This window comes from Gopherus flavomarginatus, chromosome 1, assembly GCF_025201925.1.
Source record: "Gopherus flavomarginatus isolate rGopFla2 chromosome 1, rGopFla2.mat.asm, whole genome shotgun sequence".
In the NCBI taxonomy this organism is placed as follows: domain Eukaryota; kingdom Metazoa; phylum Chordata; order Testudines; family Testudinidae; genus Gopherus; species Gopherus flavomarginatus.
In genome coordinates this window covers 294,137,122-294,156,076 of record NC_066617.1, presented here as the reverse complement: position 1 = coordinate 294,156,076, position 18,955 = coordinate 294,137,122, and the positions used below count along the sequence as shown (strand labels likewise).

Here is an 18,955-nt window from a genome sequence, read left to right as displayed (position 1 = left end):
ACACCAAATCCACTCTATCATGGCATTCCACAGAGAGTAAAAGTTTTTTTAAAGGGTAAAACCATCCAGAAAAATCCAAAAACTGTTAATTTAAGCAAATGATAAAGATGGTTTAATGTCTATTGGAAAAACGAGAGTTGTGGAAGATTGTCCATAACTTAGAATCTTACAGGAACAAATACTCAACTGCTGATCTTGTGATTACTTATATCCAAACTACTTTGTTCAAAACTGTTAGAACTAAATATACCTAAGACTCCACTACAAATAACTAACTGTACCTAATAGATCTGTCAATGCTGTAGAAATATTGCAAACAATCTGGGGCAGGCAGGGTACCACACTTTGCTCACAAGATGAACTGCACCATATATGTGGCAACTGAAAGATAACATGGATATATATATTAATTCGTTCTTTGTCATAAGGCCACCGTAAGGTCTAAAAGGGAGGAGCTATAAAGCAGGGGCAAAGTGGGGCTTAGCATCCAGGATACTAAAGGAACAGGATCCTTCCCCCATAAGAAAGAAGAAAGTAAATAAACAAAAAGTTGTACTGCAACCGATTTTAATGACAAGGGTATATTCAAAATTTAGGCAGCAGATTGAATCCAGCTACTGGAAGGAACTTTGTGTATTGCAAAAGATACATCAAGAATCAGAACATGTTTACTTACAGAAGAAAACATATCACAGAAGTGACACAACGGTGGTAAGCAGTGGGAATATCAAGTGATGGCAGGGCTTGAAAACTGTATATAATGCTTATGTACTCAAAGCAAAACCTGCTAGCCACTGGGAAAAATATCTGTGCTATTGCATCCTGGTAATTGTAGTTTCATAAAATGGAATCACTATTACTTTTCACCAGTAACATAAAGAAAAAGGATCACTCTCTATCTGCATCTCTGTTACTCCTCCTTCTGTAGAGTCTCCTGGTTTCTAGGAAGGTCTGGGGAGGGGATCTCTACACCTACTCTACCCTCTGCCCAGCTTTCGTGTAAGCTATAATGGTAATTTTATTTCCACTCCTCTTTCTCTCCTTCAACCTTACATTTTTGAGACCTCTTTCCCAGTGAATAACCCTTCATTGGCATCCTCCACAGCTGCCCATAACACAGTCTCAGTCTCTCACACCCACACACAGAGGGCAGTACTCTTTTAGGTACACTTTTAACAGAGCAAATGTACAACTGAAAAGCAGCATTGGGAGGGCCAGAACAATAAATATCATTTATCTTAAAGGGTGATGAACATGTTACAGTGATAACCCCAGTGACTGCCCTGGTGGCTCAAGTGGGTACCCTTGCAGAAGCTCCATAACTCAGCAGAGCCTCAAATACTGAAGAATGTATAATGCAGTGCAGCTAGTATATGGTCTCCCACTAACAGAAGTTGACCAAAGACTTTCAGTATCAGTTATTCTGAAGCTAAAATAAATAATAATGACAAATATATGTTGGTGCACAAATGGAGACGAATAGGTAGGGTGGCACAAATGGATTATCAATGTGATATTATAGTGATCACTATTAAAAAGTCAACATTTACTACACAGTGGTTGGCATAATGGATTTTCTTCTCCACCAGTCTGCTTCTTTTACTGAACCCCTACATATAATCAGTATTTCTTTCTCTCCTTTGTTCCTCTTGCAGAAGTTATGTGTTTAAATTGGGGAATTTTTATCTACCTCAGATCCTTTTACAGAACTACATGAGTGGGTGTTTTTTTGTTTGTTTGCTATCTTCCCTTTCTTTCGACTGCTCCTCCCCCCCCATTCCATTCTCATTTCATTTTTTGTCTCAGGCATACATCAGACAATATATGGCTCAGAAAGGCAGATCTCTCATTATTTCCAAATCAGGGAGGAGGAGGTAGTATCTTTTCATACCCAAAGGTAACTAACCCATAAAAGCAGAAAGTAGAAAGTAAACTCAAACAGGTTGTCAAACCTAGAAGGACTTGAACACATGAAAGCTAGGACCACCATTTTTGACTCTCAGACTCAAAAGAGTCCAAACTCTGACAAAACATATCTACCCACACATGGTTTTATAACCAATTATGAGTGGTTTGCATCAATTAATTTTGCATCATAATATACTTCTGAGATAAATATTATCTCTGTTTTGCAGTTAAGGAAATTGAGTCAGAAAAATATAGTGATTTGCCCAAAGTCTGGGATGAAGTCTGGGAACAACCAGGCCTTTGACTTCTCAGTCCTCTATAACATATGCCTCTGTCTCTTTAAAAACAGTCTCCAGTTGGTCTGCCTTCTGAGAGAGTTTATATATTGCATGGGATGACATTAGCAAAAAACAATAATATATTGCATTGTGGATAAGGGATTCATTATAATTCTGGTAGTATTCTATCAGGTCTTAGCAAATTCATGCAGGAAATGCTATTGCAGATGTAAGTCAAAAGGACAACTTGTATGATGACTGGTTCTCCTTGAAAAAGTAGCTCTAAGTTCATTTTGTGTTCAATAAGCTTGTTGCCTGAAACATTAGATATGATGTGATGATTACGTGCTTGACCCCTCCAGGCTGCTTATTGAGATATAAAATGATCTTTGTGTGTTATACATTCATGTACTTGTTCTTTTGTAAGGTCCAAAAACAACTAGAAACTGAATTTTTGTGTATCAATTTGCTCTCATGGGATCCTCCTTCCTGGGCCTTTAAGGGTTATTTCCCCCAGGAATGCAACCCATTAGAGGCATTTTATTTTCTAATATAAATGACTTAAATAGCTCCAGCTGTATTTTATTAATCTTAAACTCTAATTTTTCTTGCAGACATTTCAGTCACCTAGAGTTCCCAACTCCACTGATGTTTGCTTATTCCTCAGAGATTTCATTTGTGTGCCTAGAATCAGAGCTCCACCCACTTCCCCTGCCCTATGCCAAGGTTCCAGTATGGCTGGCCAATGTTTCCCATGCTGATTCACTTACACATATAGAGCCGATATTCCTTGAACATTTAAATTCTTGGGCAAAAGCTGGAAAATTATATTTGATAGAAAAAGTATAAACTCATATGTAAGCCTTTAGTCACAGTTCTCCCTCTTGCATTAGAGAATCGATCCCCAAATAAATTTAATGAAAACATGAACTATCTTTATGAAACATATAAACTTGGATCCTTACTGAACAGAATATGTAACACAGTTAATAGATCATGTATAAATGAAGAAAAAAATGCATTTGCACTTCATTGATTACGTCATTCAAAGATAGTACTCTAACTCCATGGCTTCTTAGCGTTCAGGAACCTGATCTCTTTGCTTTGAAATAGAATTGCAGTAAAGAGATGTGAACAAGCAGAACATCCACAAGCTTCAAACCAAATCCTGCTACCCTAACTCAGTTGAGTAGTAACTTACTCAACAAATATTCCTATTGGCAGAAGGTGGCAGAACCAGTTCCATAACGAGAAAAACACAAAATATGAAGATACCCAAATTTGTAGTGTTTTTAAGATCACTCTGTGACTCCAGATTTAGCAGATCAGTCTTATTCTTCACTGTAGTGTTAATTAAGATAAATCCTACATGCTTGAAGGAGAAAATGACCATCCACTGCTAATCTGGCAAAAAATTATTTTCATTAATGATTACATATAAAAGTAGGCTGGGTGGACATCCACCACAGATACCAAATAGAAAACTTTGTTGAAAGCTCTCACATTCAGAACAAGAGGGCTGCAAACAAACAAGGGATCTATTGATTTCCTCATTGTTGTTCTACTGAATACCTTTGCATGAAATCTAAACTACAGGAGAATCTCATTAATTCATACAAATGACCGAGACTCCCATTGTGAACCAATGCATAAAATAAAACAATAAATAACAAAAATAATAATGAAATGATAAAACAATAAAAATAAACATCACAATATATATCCAGTAACAACTGTTTCATTTCAATTACAAATAATACTTTATCATAGTATGTGGAGTTGGTGGAAATCACTATACTTAAGGTCGCTTAGAACTTCCCAGTACAAACACCCATTTCAATTGCTTATAACTTTGATCTGAAATTTTAATTGCTTCTTCTCTATCTTCCTTTTTTTTTCTTTTTTTTTCTTTTTTTTTTTTTAGTTTCAGCAAAAACAGTTCAGCCATTTCCAAGAACAACCTTCAGGAAAAATGGGTTCTTAAGCCAATGTAAAAAAAAAAAAAGTTTTTGTGAAGATCTCTAGCACACCTCTATGCTTTGAAGCATAAACTGTAAATTTGGTAGAGGGATAATTCTGGGGTCAGAGAAGCGCCTTTTACAGTTCACATGAATATCCATCCTGATTTGGCAAACTTGAGCCACTGAAAGACACTATTTACAGATGCTCAGTGGATTGAAATTTCATCCACTTAGTCATATTGCCTTTCAGGATGAATGTGACAAATCTAGGCTATTTGGCTGAACTGTAGCCATTAGATCACACTCCCCTCCATGGACAGGAATAGAACCTGGAAATCCTGATTCCCACATTCTACTGCTGTATGGCAAATAGTTGTGCAAATAACTAGTAAAATGTATCATGTCCATCTCTATTGGCTGGTCCACACACATTGTACCAGCCTACTGATGCTACTAGCTTCTCCTTTAGCTGAAGTGATAATGGTCTATGCTGTGGATCTAATGTTCCTCGTTTCCAACCTTGGAGGATGACCCATAGGGTGGAACTATATGGTTCCACATAATGTAATTTGTTTGTTTTTTTTTTTATTTTACTGAGAGCTTAGGAAATTACATACAAAAATAAATAAATTAAAAGAACATAAAGGTCTTGTCTACACCAGCAGTTCTCGAACTATGGGGTGGGCCTCCCAGGGGAGTAAAGAGGTGTGTGCCTTTTTGCTGTTATTTCTTTAACAGTTCCAGCTGTCAGCCCCAGAGGGCTGAGACTAGAACAGAAAGGCTAGTGCGGAGGTGGGGCGGATTGGATAAAGGAGGCAGTCAGAGCCCCGCCGCCCCGGGGCTGACAGCTGCAGCCGCACTGCCCCAAACTCTGGCTCTTCTTCCCTCTCCCCACCACCAATACCTCACTGGGAGGCAGTCTTAGCTCAGACTCTCCTTTCTCCCCCCTAGTCCCTCACCGGTAGAGGGCAGTGGGGCTCCAGCTGTCAGACGCAGAGTGGAAGCAGCAATGCACAAGGAACGGTAGCAATGGGGCACTAAATCTGCTGTGAAAAGAGATACTGACAAATATCACTTTTCACATTACCACCCTTATTTCTGAAGCACCCTTCAGAGATAGGCAGAGGTATATGTACTGGTGGGGGGCACAGAATGGTGGTGCAAACAAATAAGTTTGAGAACCACGGGTCTACATGAACAATTTCTTTGCAGCAAGGTGGGATGTGGATCTACCCTGCACTAACCTTCTGCAAACTAACTGTCCATGTGGACCCTGCTGATGCACATTAGCAGTTTATTAGTACGCTTTGATCTAGTCCTTACTGAAACAGGACTAGATCAAACTGCATTAACAAACTATTAATGCATGTCAGCAGAGACCAAGTGGACAGTTGGTGGCAGGCTAGTGCAGGGCAAAGTCACACCCCTGCTTGCTGCAAACTAACTGTTCAAGTACAAAAGCTCGAAGGTTCCAAAATAAAGCTCTCAGAAATCAGGAATTGCCAGAATTAAGGTTGCCCTTGCAATCTTACGTCAGTTCCCAATCTCCCGTGCATTATGATACAGTCTATAATATATGGTTTTAAGGGAAACCATCCTCTTTAAGTACACAAAATGAACAATGAATGAGGCAGTGTTGCAAAAAGAGAAAGAATGTTCTCTTGTGTTTATGGCCCTGGACTGGGACCCCGAAGAGCAAGAGGGATGAATCAGAATTTCACAGGCAACCCTAACTGTGGCATTGCCTAACTTTAGTGTGTTTGACTTTGCAAGCTTTATGTTCTTTTAACAGAGTATTTCATATGCAATATAGAATGGTATATTTTGTAAAAACTACAGGGCTGCCCAGAGGATTCAGGGGGCCTGGTGCAAAGCAATTTCGGGGGTCCCTTCCATAAAAAAAAGTCGCAATACTATAGAATACTATATTCTCGTGAGGGCCTGGGGCAAATTGCCCCTTTCTCTCCCCCCCTGCCCACCCCCGGCAGCCCTGAAAAACTATGTTGTACTAAGATAAGAACTTCCTACATGACTATGTGTAATTAAAGGTCAGATTGTAGATCCCTTACTCACACTGCTAAGCATTGACTTCTTTCAGTAATCCCTTTGACTTCAATGGGACTGTCTGCATGAATAAGTGCTCAGTAGGATGAGTATAGGCCTCATAATCTGGCCCTTAAATCTTTGCTGAGAACTGGGCCAGGACCATTTTGCATTTAAATTTTAGTGGGGATTTATGAAATGTGTGGATTAGCAAAATTTTACTGTATCCACATCTAGTCTGACAAAATTATGGTCTCAGTGAGACTTACAAACTGATGAACAGTGAAAGCATTGCTTTTCAATTAATTGTCAAAACTCCTCATTGTGATAAAGTAGAACAAGCTAGCCATTCAACAGGACAATAAGATGACAAAAGCAAGACAATCTTTTCAGATCAGGACAGGTGGCCTGTATTAAAACCATAACTAAAATGTAAAAAGCTATGAAATATATATTTACAGAGTTTAGTCTACTATATCTTCCTAGCCATATGTCAAAAAGTGAACATGATAAAAGCTCTCACATGAATTATAGTGACTATTTCCTTAATGAAGTGCAAAAATGTTTGCATAATCTGATTCGGTTTATTGAATTAGTTTACAGTTTATCACTCTAAAAATAGGCATTGTTGCTTAAGTTTACAATATATTATCTTATTTCCAACAGGTAAACAGCTCAATATACAGTAGTAATCAACTGAAAGCACTTTTCAGATTAAGACTCGTGAAATTACAAATAGCCTAATACTGTGTTAATAAGTACCTATTTTAGAAAGAAATTTGTCAATGTTACTTACTGTCTACCATCAGTATCTTCCTTATTTCTAAAAGCTGTACATGCCTAAACTAAGTAACTGGCAATACAGTAACCTTCATCCTTCCTTACTCCATTCCCATGTTGGCAATTCTCATACTCACACATTGTATTAGCTGGAAATTCTAGGTCCTGGTCCTGCACAAATTTACTCTCAAGTTTACCTTTTTGCTCATAGTACTCCCATTCAACTCAACTGATCACTTGCATAAAGTTAAATCCTTTAATAAGCATTTGCAAGATCGGGTCTTTACGTTGTAAGAGACTGTGTCTTTTTATGTCTTCTATAACATGACTAGTGTGCTTTTGGGTGGGATAATAAATAAATAATAACAATAATAATAATAATAATAATGACACTTTATGACACTTTATTAGGTAGAACTGATAAAGTTTGTTTAGATGCCAAGAAAATATAATTTAAAGATGAAGAAATTAACATGAAATTATTCCATGATTGGTTTAACTGGCTTTGAACACCAAGCTGCTACTTTAAGAAAAACACTGCAACACCATACCAACAGCTGTACTTTGTTAACTCCATACTTGGCCTCCATAGTCAGGAAGTAAAACTTCCAAAACCAGGGAAGAGTGGTGGAAATGATGTTACAGAGTTCAGTAGGCTTTGAAAAGACAGTGGAAGTTGGAACACATTTTTACTGACTCAGGCCCAAGAAAATAAGAGGTAGTAATAAGGGAGAGATCACCCTTATAGTGCCAGGTTATCATTCAAAGATGAGTAAAAGAGAAAAAAAGGAAAAAAACGAAGTAAGACAGGAAGCAACTTAAATAGCAGAGTGTATTGCAAGCCCATTATAATGTCTTTACACTGGAAACGAAGGATTTTGGCATCAGATGGGGCATAAGTAATAACCGGAGGAAAGTTCATCCCTCATAAAACAAATTTACTGAAGAAATAAGACAAAAACTGTGATTAAGTTAATGTAATAAAATGAAGTGTGTAAAGTGCTTTGAAATTATGGGATGAACGAAGCCGTGTAACTGAAAAGTAGTATTTTTCTCTCTCCATAAATATGCCATATATTTCTGATTTCTGAAAGCACTCTACATCTGCATTTTATGTCTATAAACAAGAGAAAAGTGCAGTCACTAAGAGAGGTAAGAGGAGCACTTGAAGTATCACTGCTTCAGTACCACACATTTCAAATTAAAGATGTTGCTCAGTGGGCCAAGTAGAAGACTCAATTAGGGAGCTTTACCAAATGCTTTCTGTGCCTACAATACTCTGCTGATTAAAAGTATTGATTAAAAAATGCTTAATTGACAATATGAAAAGTGACAGCAATTGCTTTTCAATTTTCTGGGGAAGTGGAATAATGGAGAGTTTATATTACACCGTATATTGTAGTTACAGACAATAAAAAACACATACAAAAAAGCCAGAAAGTTAGGACCCATCATAAATAAACACCACATGAGACATGATTACAGAAGAGGATAGGACTGAAGAATATGCAGGCATTCTGGAACAATTTGTATAGTTGCCATGCACCCCTAGTTTCAGCACCTATAAAAATCTGTAACCTGTACCCTGAACCCTGCCACCTAGGGCTGAAATGCTTCGGCTTTGGACGCTGGGGCTCAGGGCTTCAGCTTCAGACCCAGCCCCAGGTCCCAGCAAGCCTAATGCGAGCCCTGGTGACCCCATTAAACGGGGTCGTGACCCACTTTGGGGTCCCAACCCACAGTTGGAGAACTGCTAGTCTATTGGAATACTTTGTGTGAAACACAGAGTTTCGAGTTGGTTGATTGCAAAATATGTCCACTAAGTCTGACTTTTAAAATTGAACTTTTTTTTTTAAATTCTGAAAACCAGTTGATTATTTTTTCATGCTACCATCTTCCTTATCTTCAGATACGGCTCCTTCCCTCTTAATCATTCTATCTTCCATGGTCAGCTCTGTCACTCAATACCAGCTGATATTCAGCATCACATAATCAATGGGAAGCAGAATACAGAGTGGTATGAAGACAGGAGAAAAGGGACCAGAAGCATGACTGGGGAGACAGGAGCAGGGAAAATGGTGATCTTTTTCATTATTAAAAATCATAGAGGTTCATGAAGGTCACATATTAAAGAATTTGATCTTTCCTGACCACTTCTCTCCTCTTGCATAGCAGCAAGAAATTTCTATTACTCTTGTCTTATGACCTAAGATTGCAAGAGTTGTATGTTTCATCTATCTAGGTGCTTATACTCTGTGCCACATATGATTTTAAAAATCAAAATAACAAATACTCTGCTTCATAGCTTCATTGATTTCAGTTGACGTCCAACATAAGTGAGGTGTTCAAAAGGACACCAAGCTTCAAAACTGAGCTAACAATTATAGAGTAGAGATGGGTGAGGTAAGATTTTTTATTGTACCGCCTTCTCTATTTCATATCCTGGGACCAACACAGCTACAACAACACTGCAAATAATTTAAGAGCAATCTGTTCTTGAGGAGGCATCTCTTCAAAGTCCTTTTCTCTTCTCATCCTCATCACCACAGTCAGGCCTAGATTCAGCTTCAATAAATTGTTTATCCCAAGCACTGAAAAATGTGGAATACAGTGCTGTTTACATTTAAGAGAATGACTATTGTGATCTGGGAATAGTCCATGTAGTACTGCTAGCTTCAACCTGCCTCACCAGCTTCCCAGTCCCCCAGTTTTACCTCACCAGTTCCCACAGTTCCTTGCCCTGCTCCTTTTCTTAATATTTATACTGATACCTTGTTTGCTGAAAGTGTGCGCTGAGCACCATCAATGAACTCAGCACTGTGTAAAAGTACACAACAGAACACAATCCCTCCATCAGGAGGGTTATTATCAGAAAAAAAGAAAATAAACATCAATTAAACCCAAACACACCAGTCAACTATGGGCTGGAGACACACTTTTTTTTTTTCAATACTGTGGTTAGTGTTTAATTAATTTTAACAACTCAAGTGGGGGGTCAACACTGATAAGTCCTCCAATTAGTGTGTTTCAATGGAAAATTGTAAGGAGATAATAAGAGTTTACCACACAAAGAAAAGACACATTCTAGAAGCAGTGGAAGTGTGAAAAAGGCATATGGAAGATGACTCTAGAAGAAGGCTGGTTAGGCTACTATAAATGAGGTTCAGGCAGTATTAAACACATTAATTCATAGATGGGAAAAAACTATTTGAAGGGAAACTTGATGAGAAAGTTCCCAGGTCAACTTTTTTAAATATAGAATATATGGGGTACTTGTGATACCAGCATTGTATTAAATACAAAGTGGCATACAATTGAGAGGACTTTGAGATGCATATTTATACAGGCTAACCCTGCTGGTGTCCCACCAATTTTTTTGTAAGTAAAAATACACTGCCTATCTTTAGGTTTGTTTGTTTGTTTTATGGTAACATTTGTAGAGTTTTATATCAATAACAGAAGTTCTATATAGTGTGACAATAAAATGGTCAAACTATGGCACACAATCATTTCCACTACAACATGCCTCATACCACAGGGAAGAAGAAGGGCCAGGAAGTAGAAGTGGATTACACATGTGACCACTTTTGACAGCAGGTGGCTGCCCTTTCTGATCATTTCCTTCTCAAAATCATTTCTTTTCTAAAGGGTTCCAGCACCTCCTCTTTTCTTCTTCTTGTTGTTAGAATCCAAACTCTCTCTCACTCTGTTCTCACTATGAACCCATCCTTTCTTCACCTTCTCTCCCATTACTCTTTGGTAGAGAGGGCTATGGACAAAGACAGTCAACACACCCATGACATGATGCATTCAGTGTCATGGGAAACAAGGCCATTGGTAGGGCACTAAGTATGGATGGCTCCCAGTGACAGAGTCACAGTAATGAAGAGGAAACAGAATGGGGAAAACAATGAGGAAATGGAGAAGAAAAGTACTATTAACTATTCAAAAAAGTTCACCATTGCTAATCTACTGCAAAGTTCATTATTACAGACGGCTACCCTCTTGTGAAGAATAAGAGTTGTCATTACCATGAACTGAAGGACATTTTTAGAAGCTAAATTACTTTATAGGTTGTACCTTCATATTAATATATCAGTCCAGATGCCACTGGACATTATCCACAAATTGGCATATTATGCTCAGGAAGGGACAACAGCTGCAAATGTATGGGTGTTTCAGATCAGAAATGAGGGTGGTCCAACAGAACTATGAGAGGGTGAAAGACTGATTTAGTTATTTTAAAGGTTTCACTAACCACACCACCCAGGAAGATTCACAGACAAATAAAACAAATCCAATAACCAGAAATGCATCAAAAATGAACCATATAAAAAGAATGATTTTGAAACAAACCCAATCAAGCTGTGTTAAGTAGTTCTATCATCCTCAATTTTTCATGAATAATTGTACCAATAATAATTGTCATCATTTCTAGGCTTTACTATTAGATGCCATGTATTTCTGAGCAAGATGTGCACCAGTATCTTTAAACGCTTCCCAAGAACAGATGGTTAAAACTACTCAATCTCTCAGAATAGTGAATATAGAGGTCTTTCTGGGGGGAAAAGAATTCCAAATGCCAAATTCCCTGAAGTGCATTAGATACCTAAAACCATTTGTAGGTGAGCAATGTACCTGTTTCTTGTTCCCATAATTGGTGGAAGAAAGGAGGAAAAAAGGAAGAGACATCCCCCATAAACTTTATTTTAATAAATGGGTGTGGACAATGGTTTGGGGCATTACATTAAACAAAAATGATCATTTGAGATTAAAAATAAAACATTTACCCAAACATTTTACAAAATGCAAATGAAAATGTCCAGTGATCATATTGTATATTTTCTGTTTTCTGTAATGTTCATATTATCTAAGCATACCACAACATCACTGACTGAAAATAACAAGTCTTGGAGAAAAAAATAATAATGGAAGTGGAGGGAGGAAATGGAGGGAGTTCTGAAAACTGTATTTAACAAAAAATCCTTTGCTAAGCTTATCATTGGAATGAAGCCATAAGTCCAACAAAGTTGGCATTGCCTCACACTATATGGTATAATGCAAGATGACAGAGGTAAACATCCATGATGCATCACAGCAACATACCTACTTATGAAATTTGAGGCAAAGCAAGTTCAGCTTACCATGTCTCCCTGTGTGTTAGCTGTATTAGCCCATAACTCTACTATAAGCCCTCAAGTGATTTTTTTCAACATGCTATCCGTTAATAGACTGGCATGTACTTACATTAAATAACTATGCACTACCCTTGAACAGCCTGTTGCTTTGCTTAGATCTTTGCTTACTCTCTACTTTTAAAATTTAATAAATATTTATTGTGTCCCTAACTTATTTCAAATCTCTCTTGGCATCACACAAGCAGCTGGCTCCAAAGCGGACATGACTTTTGCCAGTAGAACTTCTGCAAAAAGAGAGTGACCAATTTTCTCCTTATGCAAGGGAGTATCAAAATCAAAAATCAAAGAAGTATTTTTTTCCCTAACAAATTGCAAGGAATTGGGTCAGTGAAGAAAGAACAGGTTTCCAAACAACAGATGCATGACTCCTAGTTCTAGATCCCAATCTGGGATTGTGAATTGGAATGCCTTGACAAATTGGGAATTTTCTATAATACTTTTATGAATCTAATGTAAGACTCAGTTTCCACTATATTTTGCATGGCTACCCAGTGGAGAAAAAGGACTAAGTTTGTGCTCAGGGCAGGCTAAGAGACATAGGTGTATGTGCGGCCTAGTTATCTGAGCCTGAAGGGGTCACTAAAAAGGACTGGCCGAGGCTGACCCCATATCAATGGAAAATCTGAGAAGACAATGAAAAACCCAATCACCAATACATTGACACCTGGCAACCAGAGGGGGATGGATTTCCCCAACTCTCAGCAGGGAAGTTGAGCAAAGACCCCAGCATAAGAACAAAGGACTGGAAAGGTGTGAGGTAGAGGATAAGCATTGAGTTCTGAAGGAAGCTGGGGGCTCTCTCTCACCTGGGAACTGACTAAGGAGGTGAGACTGGGAGACAGACTGAACCTAAAAATGGAGTTTTACTAAAGTCTGGCTGGGGTTCTGGGTGAACCAGAATGGCCTTCGCTTTAACTTTCTTTTCTCTATGCTACCTTAAGGATTTCCTATGCTGTCTTCCACTTGACTAATAGACCCTATTATTTTGAAAGCTCTGCCTGACTGTCACTGCAAATACTGGGTGAGGTTCACTAATCCTTAAAGAGTGTACAGGTCTCTACCAGGAGTCTGTCTCAGTTGGACTTGCCAAACAGACTTCATGGTATGAGGCAGGAGTGCTCAAGACCAATGGGTTCAGTCTCAGAAGGCAGTGAGGCCAAGTGGCCTTCCCTGAAGAAAGAGTGAGACCCCGTGGGGTCTGGCACATAGAAGAGGGTCCTCCAAGAGACTGATCCAAAGCCAGGGATGTAACACCAATCCTATGGATAAGTGACAACCGGCCATGACAACTCTGTCTTTCAGATCAGAACAGTCACACCTGCTCCCTTTGCAGTAACTATCAAGCAAAGCTGACACACCCAATAAGGTTTCCCCTCCAAATACCAACATTCAAATATCTTATCTGTCAAGTAGAAGCCAAAAGGGCTGGGTTCTTAAACTTTTTTGCAATATGAACTACATCTTAACAGAAAGATTGTCTCATAACCCAACTCCCCTCCAAAATGAAATTGTGCAAAACCCCTGCCACTTCTATCCAGGACCGTCTTACATTCCTGTGGCAACAACACCAATTTTTATATGGATAAATAATTTTAGCTAAAAATGCATTACCTTTTCTTCCTATAATGTGACTGTGATTTGCTAAGTGGAAACAAGGGGAATTAACATCAGTGGGCCATAGACCACAGTTTGAGAACTGCTGCAATAGGGAAGAGAGCAGAAGACAAGGAAGCAAATTCCACCCAGACATTCAAAATAAAATTACATGTAGAGAATTTCAGTACAGAGAGCAGCAAATGGATAGATACAAGGCCTAACACTGGGTATATACATTATGAAAGGGAACTTAAGGAAGGTGGAGAATCAGCTAAAGGAAGAGACCCTAGCTATTCTGCACTCCAAGAGTGGCTTGATTTTGTTTTGTTTGTTTATTTTTAGAAACCTTTAAACATCCTAACCAAGAAATGTGTGAGAACAAAATTCACAATATGAGTTTTCAGTGCATGTAAAATGGTGCGTTTTCATTATCAGCACTAACAAAGTTAATTACAATTGCTGTAATTCCCTCTGGGCAGACCTCTCCCTGGGGCCGCTCTGTCACTTGCAGTTGATTCAGAATATAGCAGTGCAACTGCTCACTCATTTAAGCTATTAGTGATCATATTTTAAGCCCGCCCTGCTTTATTTATATTAGCTGTCTTTAAAGTGGTGGATTGACTTTCACTTGGTAGTGCTGGTTCTTATCTTGGCTGCCTCAGTCTACATACAAGACCTGCCAATATTTGTCCTCATATTCCACCTACTGTTTAAGGATCTCACCATCTCACTCCATGTTTATGAAGCAACCTAGAGTGCTCCCATCCTCCCTAAAGATGTCCTATGAATCACCACTGTTCTCTCTATACTTATTGCCTTCCCTTCCAAACAATTTCCCATTTTTTTTATTACTCTGGACACCTCATTTGATTTTATATGTTGGTATTTTAAGGAGCTGTTATTCTATATTTTATTATATTATATTTATGATTAATTTGTTATCCTGAATACTTTTGGAAGGGAGCAAGAGAGGAACTGGGGACTATATAAATAATTCTTATTATTACAGTTAATTCATAAATTGTTGCTTGAAATAATGAAGCCACAAAATCCAGAAATAGTGACACCAGGAACTGGGATTTGCTCTTATCTATCACCCAGAAAACCTTCAATAAAAGTAAATAAAAAATGATCATGTTGCCTGATTTTTTATTTCTCTTATCGCCTTCCTCTCTATTTTTCCCTCTGTGTATTTTTCTCCAACTTCTTTCACACCACCTAATTTGAACAAATATTTCTCCTCTGATTGCTTTTCCTTGATTTCTTCTTTCTCTCTCACTCCATCCCTGACAAATTTCTCTTTCTCTCTATCCCTTCTGATCATTCCCTCTCCAAAATCATTTTCTTTCCCTGAAGGGTACTACCGCCTTCTCTTTTCTTCCTCATGCTAGAATTTCCTCCCACACTGTTCTCTCTGTGAATCCACCATACTTCCTCTTCACCAGTTTTCCTCTCTCTTACTATTCCTTCCCCTTCTCTAAACCTGATTCTCCGTTTCTCCCTAGCCCTGCCCCACAAGAGTACTTTCTCTTATCCCACAAAATGTTGTCAGTCCTGCCTACCCAACATATGCCTGCCTTGCTCATTACATCCTTGCTACCAATGGCTACCAATCTTGCCCTCACCCTTTCTTGTCTTCTCCCCTAATGTCCTCCTACCGTCTGTCTCCCTTCTCTCTCTCCTTCCCTCTCTCCTAATCTTTATCCTTGCAAAGATCCCTTATTCTCCTCAAGGCTGCGAAGATCCCTTATTTTCCACAGCCTTCTCCTCTTAGATCTGTCTATAGCAATGTGTCTCTTGCTGAAGAAAAAGTCAGTGCTAAAGATGAAGATGAGGAAGTAAGTGGGTACCTGGGGAAGGAGTGGGGGGATTCAGATCAGCCTTGCAGAGTATAAAGGGGATCCTGCCAGCCTGAAAAGTAAGGAGATGGAATGAGGCTGAGGGCCAAGGGTTCCATAGCAACTCTTCCATAAGGATCTTCCATCTACATGGATTTGGTCTTCTATGTACAGTAGTAGGCCTCTCCTGTTTATTTCAGTGGGACTATCCTAGTAACATCCTACCTCCATAAGGGGCAGAATCTGACCCACAGTGATTATTTTTTCACCTTAAAAAAGATGATGGCAGTTTAATTAAGTGACAAAGCATTGCCTAAGTGGCCATTACTATAATCAAAAGGAAGGCAGACATTCTTCCCATTGAAACATAACATGGGCATGATTTGAGTGTGAGAAATCATAAGGGATGTTTCGGCAACAAGTAGTTACTCAAACTAATAAACTCAGTTCTCTGGAGCAGGCACATTACTGATGATATCAACTGTTGTACAAATGGTCAGATAAAGAGGCGAAAAAGAGCAGTCACAAGGATCACTGATCTGTTCAAAACACAAGGACTGAGGGAATCATTGTTTGCCAAGTGGAGGATAAGAACAATAAGGTAAGAAATACTATGCTTCAAAGGACAATTTTTTTAATAAGAAAAAAGAGAAAATACTATAAAGGGCTACTGTCTACTCAAGAGTTTGTATTGTAAAAAGTTGTGCTGCTAACATTTCTAGTAGACAATACATTGACATGACAATAAGATACTCCATATTGCAGCATAAGTTATGTGATATTATGGTGCTGGTTTTGCATATTTTTCCTTTTTTATTGTTTGTGATTATTAAACAAATGGACGTAAATCAACCAGCCATAAGATTTCAAGTATTAATGCATTACTAACAGTCCTACCTGTTGGCGGGATGATTCCAGGAGACATTAGACCTGGGACAGAGTGTGGCATGATATGAGAATTCTCTGGGGAGGTGACACTTTGAGTCCTCTTAGGAGGCCTTCCAGGTCTAGAACTGAAACAAACAAACAAATTTTTTTTTTACAATTAAGCTGTTGTCTTACACATCATTTCAAAGTTGTTTCAAGTGGTAACATGGACTGTAAATAAATTTGTTTCAAGGACGGTTGCTTTTGCAGTTAGATGTAATAGACTTCCATCACTAATTAGATTACATGCTGAATTCATTTTCCTCATTGAAGATCAGCTGCTCTTGATGCATAATTCATAGCCGGCACCTCGTTACCTGCTTTCTCATATTAATATCTATACACAGTTTGAATTGCCTCGTTTGCATATGCTAAAGTTCTGCATGCAGCCTTCAGCACAAAAATTATGCACTAACTTGTAATAATTATTACAGTCAGCTTGCTATTGATTTATGAGACTTTTAAAAACCAAATATGTGTAGTACTTGTAATGAATGATATTTTAAGGTTCTTCAGGAAATTAAAAGGCAATGGCTGCCTAAGGAAATGTTCTGCTTGTTTGATTTAATACTACAGTTAGCTGGGAGGTGGAATGAAAGAGTGATTCAGACCTATAGCACATTTTTCGATGATATGTTTTATTACTTTGCACTGCTAGCCTGATATCTAGATGATAAATGACAATACATATCTAATGCGTGAAAAGGTCTTGCAATTTCTTTATTTTTTGTCATTTAAAAGATAAGTCAAGTTATCATTTAACCCTTATTCTATTTAAAGTGAAAATCACACTAAGTCAACTTACTTTAAATGTACTACATCAGAAAGGGCTCAGAATTATTTGTAGGACACTGTTGAGCAACTATCATCATAGCAGCATTCATATGCCCAGTGTGAATAAATAAAGGGCTTCAGGTTTACACATTCCTTGTCCTTTGCTCACATAAACGACTTTCCACCTCCAGAGGTGTATAAGTAGCCTACAAATTAGAGATGGACTACAATGAAATTATTTACTGCTTATCCACATATGAATAGATATGCAACACATGCTTCACCAAAGTGCACCTATTCCCATGTACAGACCAAACCATTATGTTCTTGTACGTTCCTGTAGCTATCTACTTGGGGGTTATTTAGGGACGATTTACAGAAACAGGCAATCTATTTTTTTTTTTTTACATTGCAGTCTTATTATAGACTATGCCCAATATAAGGGTGTCTCGTTTATTTCTGAATGGGGAGGACAGAAAATGGTGAGCTGCTCAGCCTCTGCAGTCCTAGCATAGGCCAAAATCCCATTGCCTGTGCTGGGATTTTTATCTATGCCGGGACTGCAGCAGGAAGCACATAATAAAACACACACTTTTCCTGTGACCATCAGATCATCCCTGGGTTTGGAAACATCCATTTTTTTTTAAACTTCTACAACCCATTTCTAATAAACTAATGACAATCAAAGTTCAGGATATTTCCTTGGAGTTTAATGACTCAGGGCCTTCGGCCATTAACCTTAACTGGTCATTAATTCCTAAGTTACTGTCCTGAATTGAGGTCATTATTAATATTATAAACCAGGGATTTTTTTTTTAAAGATAAACAAAAATCCTTATTTCTTACTCTAACTGAAAAAAGATCCAAATGAGAATCAGATTGTTTTGCAGTGATATCACACTGAGACATCACATCAGCAAATCAACAATCCTCACTTTCTTTGGAACATTCTATATGAGTGATAATAAAATAGACATACCATGAAAACACCTGAAACTGATAAAAATCACACAGAAAAACCATCTGATTTCAATAGAGTGTGTCTAAAATATTCACCAAAAAAAAAGCCCACGGCGTTAGCAAACTTTAATGACTCAATTTAAATACCAGTGGCGACACTCTCCTCTCAACTCCCAGTGGTGAGCCCGGGTATTGCAGGAGTCTGACATCAACATACAAGCCATAGCCTATGTGTTGCTTTACCAGCCCATTATAGAGCATATTATGTAGGGAGTGTTAACAGAGCTCTTCAGGCCCATTAAAATGTAAGGGATTACACCTGCAAACACTCATTTTCAGGAGGTAGCGCTTACTGACAAACGTAGCCTCAGTGAAGTCAGCAAGCTTGATTGTGCCATAGGCTGCGAGGCCTATACAAGTCACTCAGGGGAAGTAAGAGGCTTATAACTTGGTGTGAGCTACCCAGACCTTGGGGCTGGGCACACAGGGGAAACAGTGCTGTGCTCTTATGATTCCTTCCATATGCAGCACTTAAACTTGAACTGTGCCATACAGTGCGGGTTGCCGCAAAGTAACAAACTAGCCCAACAGCGCAATGTTCTAGATAAGTGTTTGCAGGATGAAAGCCTAAGTTTCCAATTCAAAACCCAAAGAGTGATGTTATTTAAATGCCAGTTTGGTGGGCTAGTTCT

General features: G+C 38.4%; 1 protein-coding gene across 3 annotated transcripts in view; it reads right to left on the bottom strand.

Moving 5' to 3' along the window:
- The window catches only part of DACH1 (dachshund family transcription factor 1), a 465,786-nt gene that overhangs the window by 260,178 nt on the left and 186,653 nt on the right, over positions 1-18,955 (bottom strand). For all 3 annotated transcript variants that reach the window (XM_050948495.1, XM_050948516.1, XM_050948507.1), the window contains exon 2: positions 16,500-16,615. In XM_050948495.1, the coding sequence (XP_050804452.1) occupies positions 16,500-16,615 (116 nt within the window). The remainder of the gene's footprint in view (positions 1-16,499; positions 16,616-18,955) is intronic.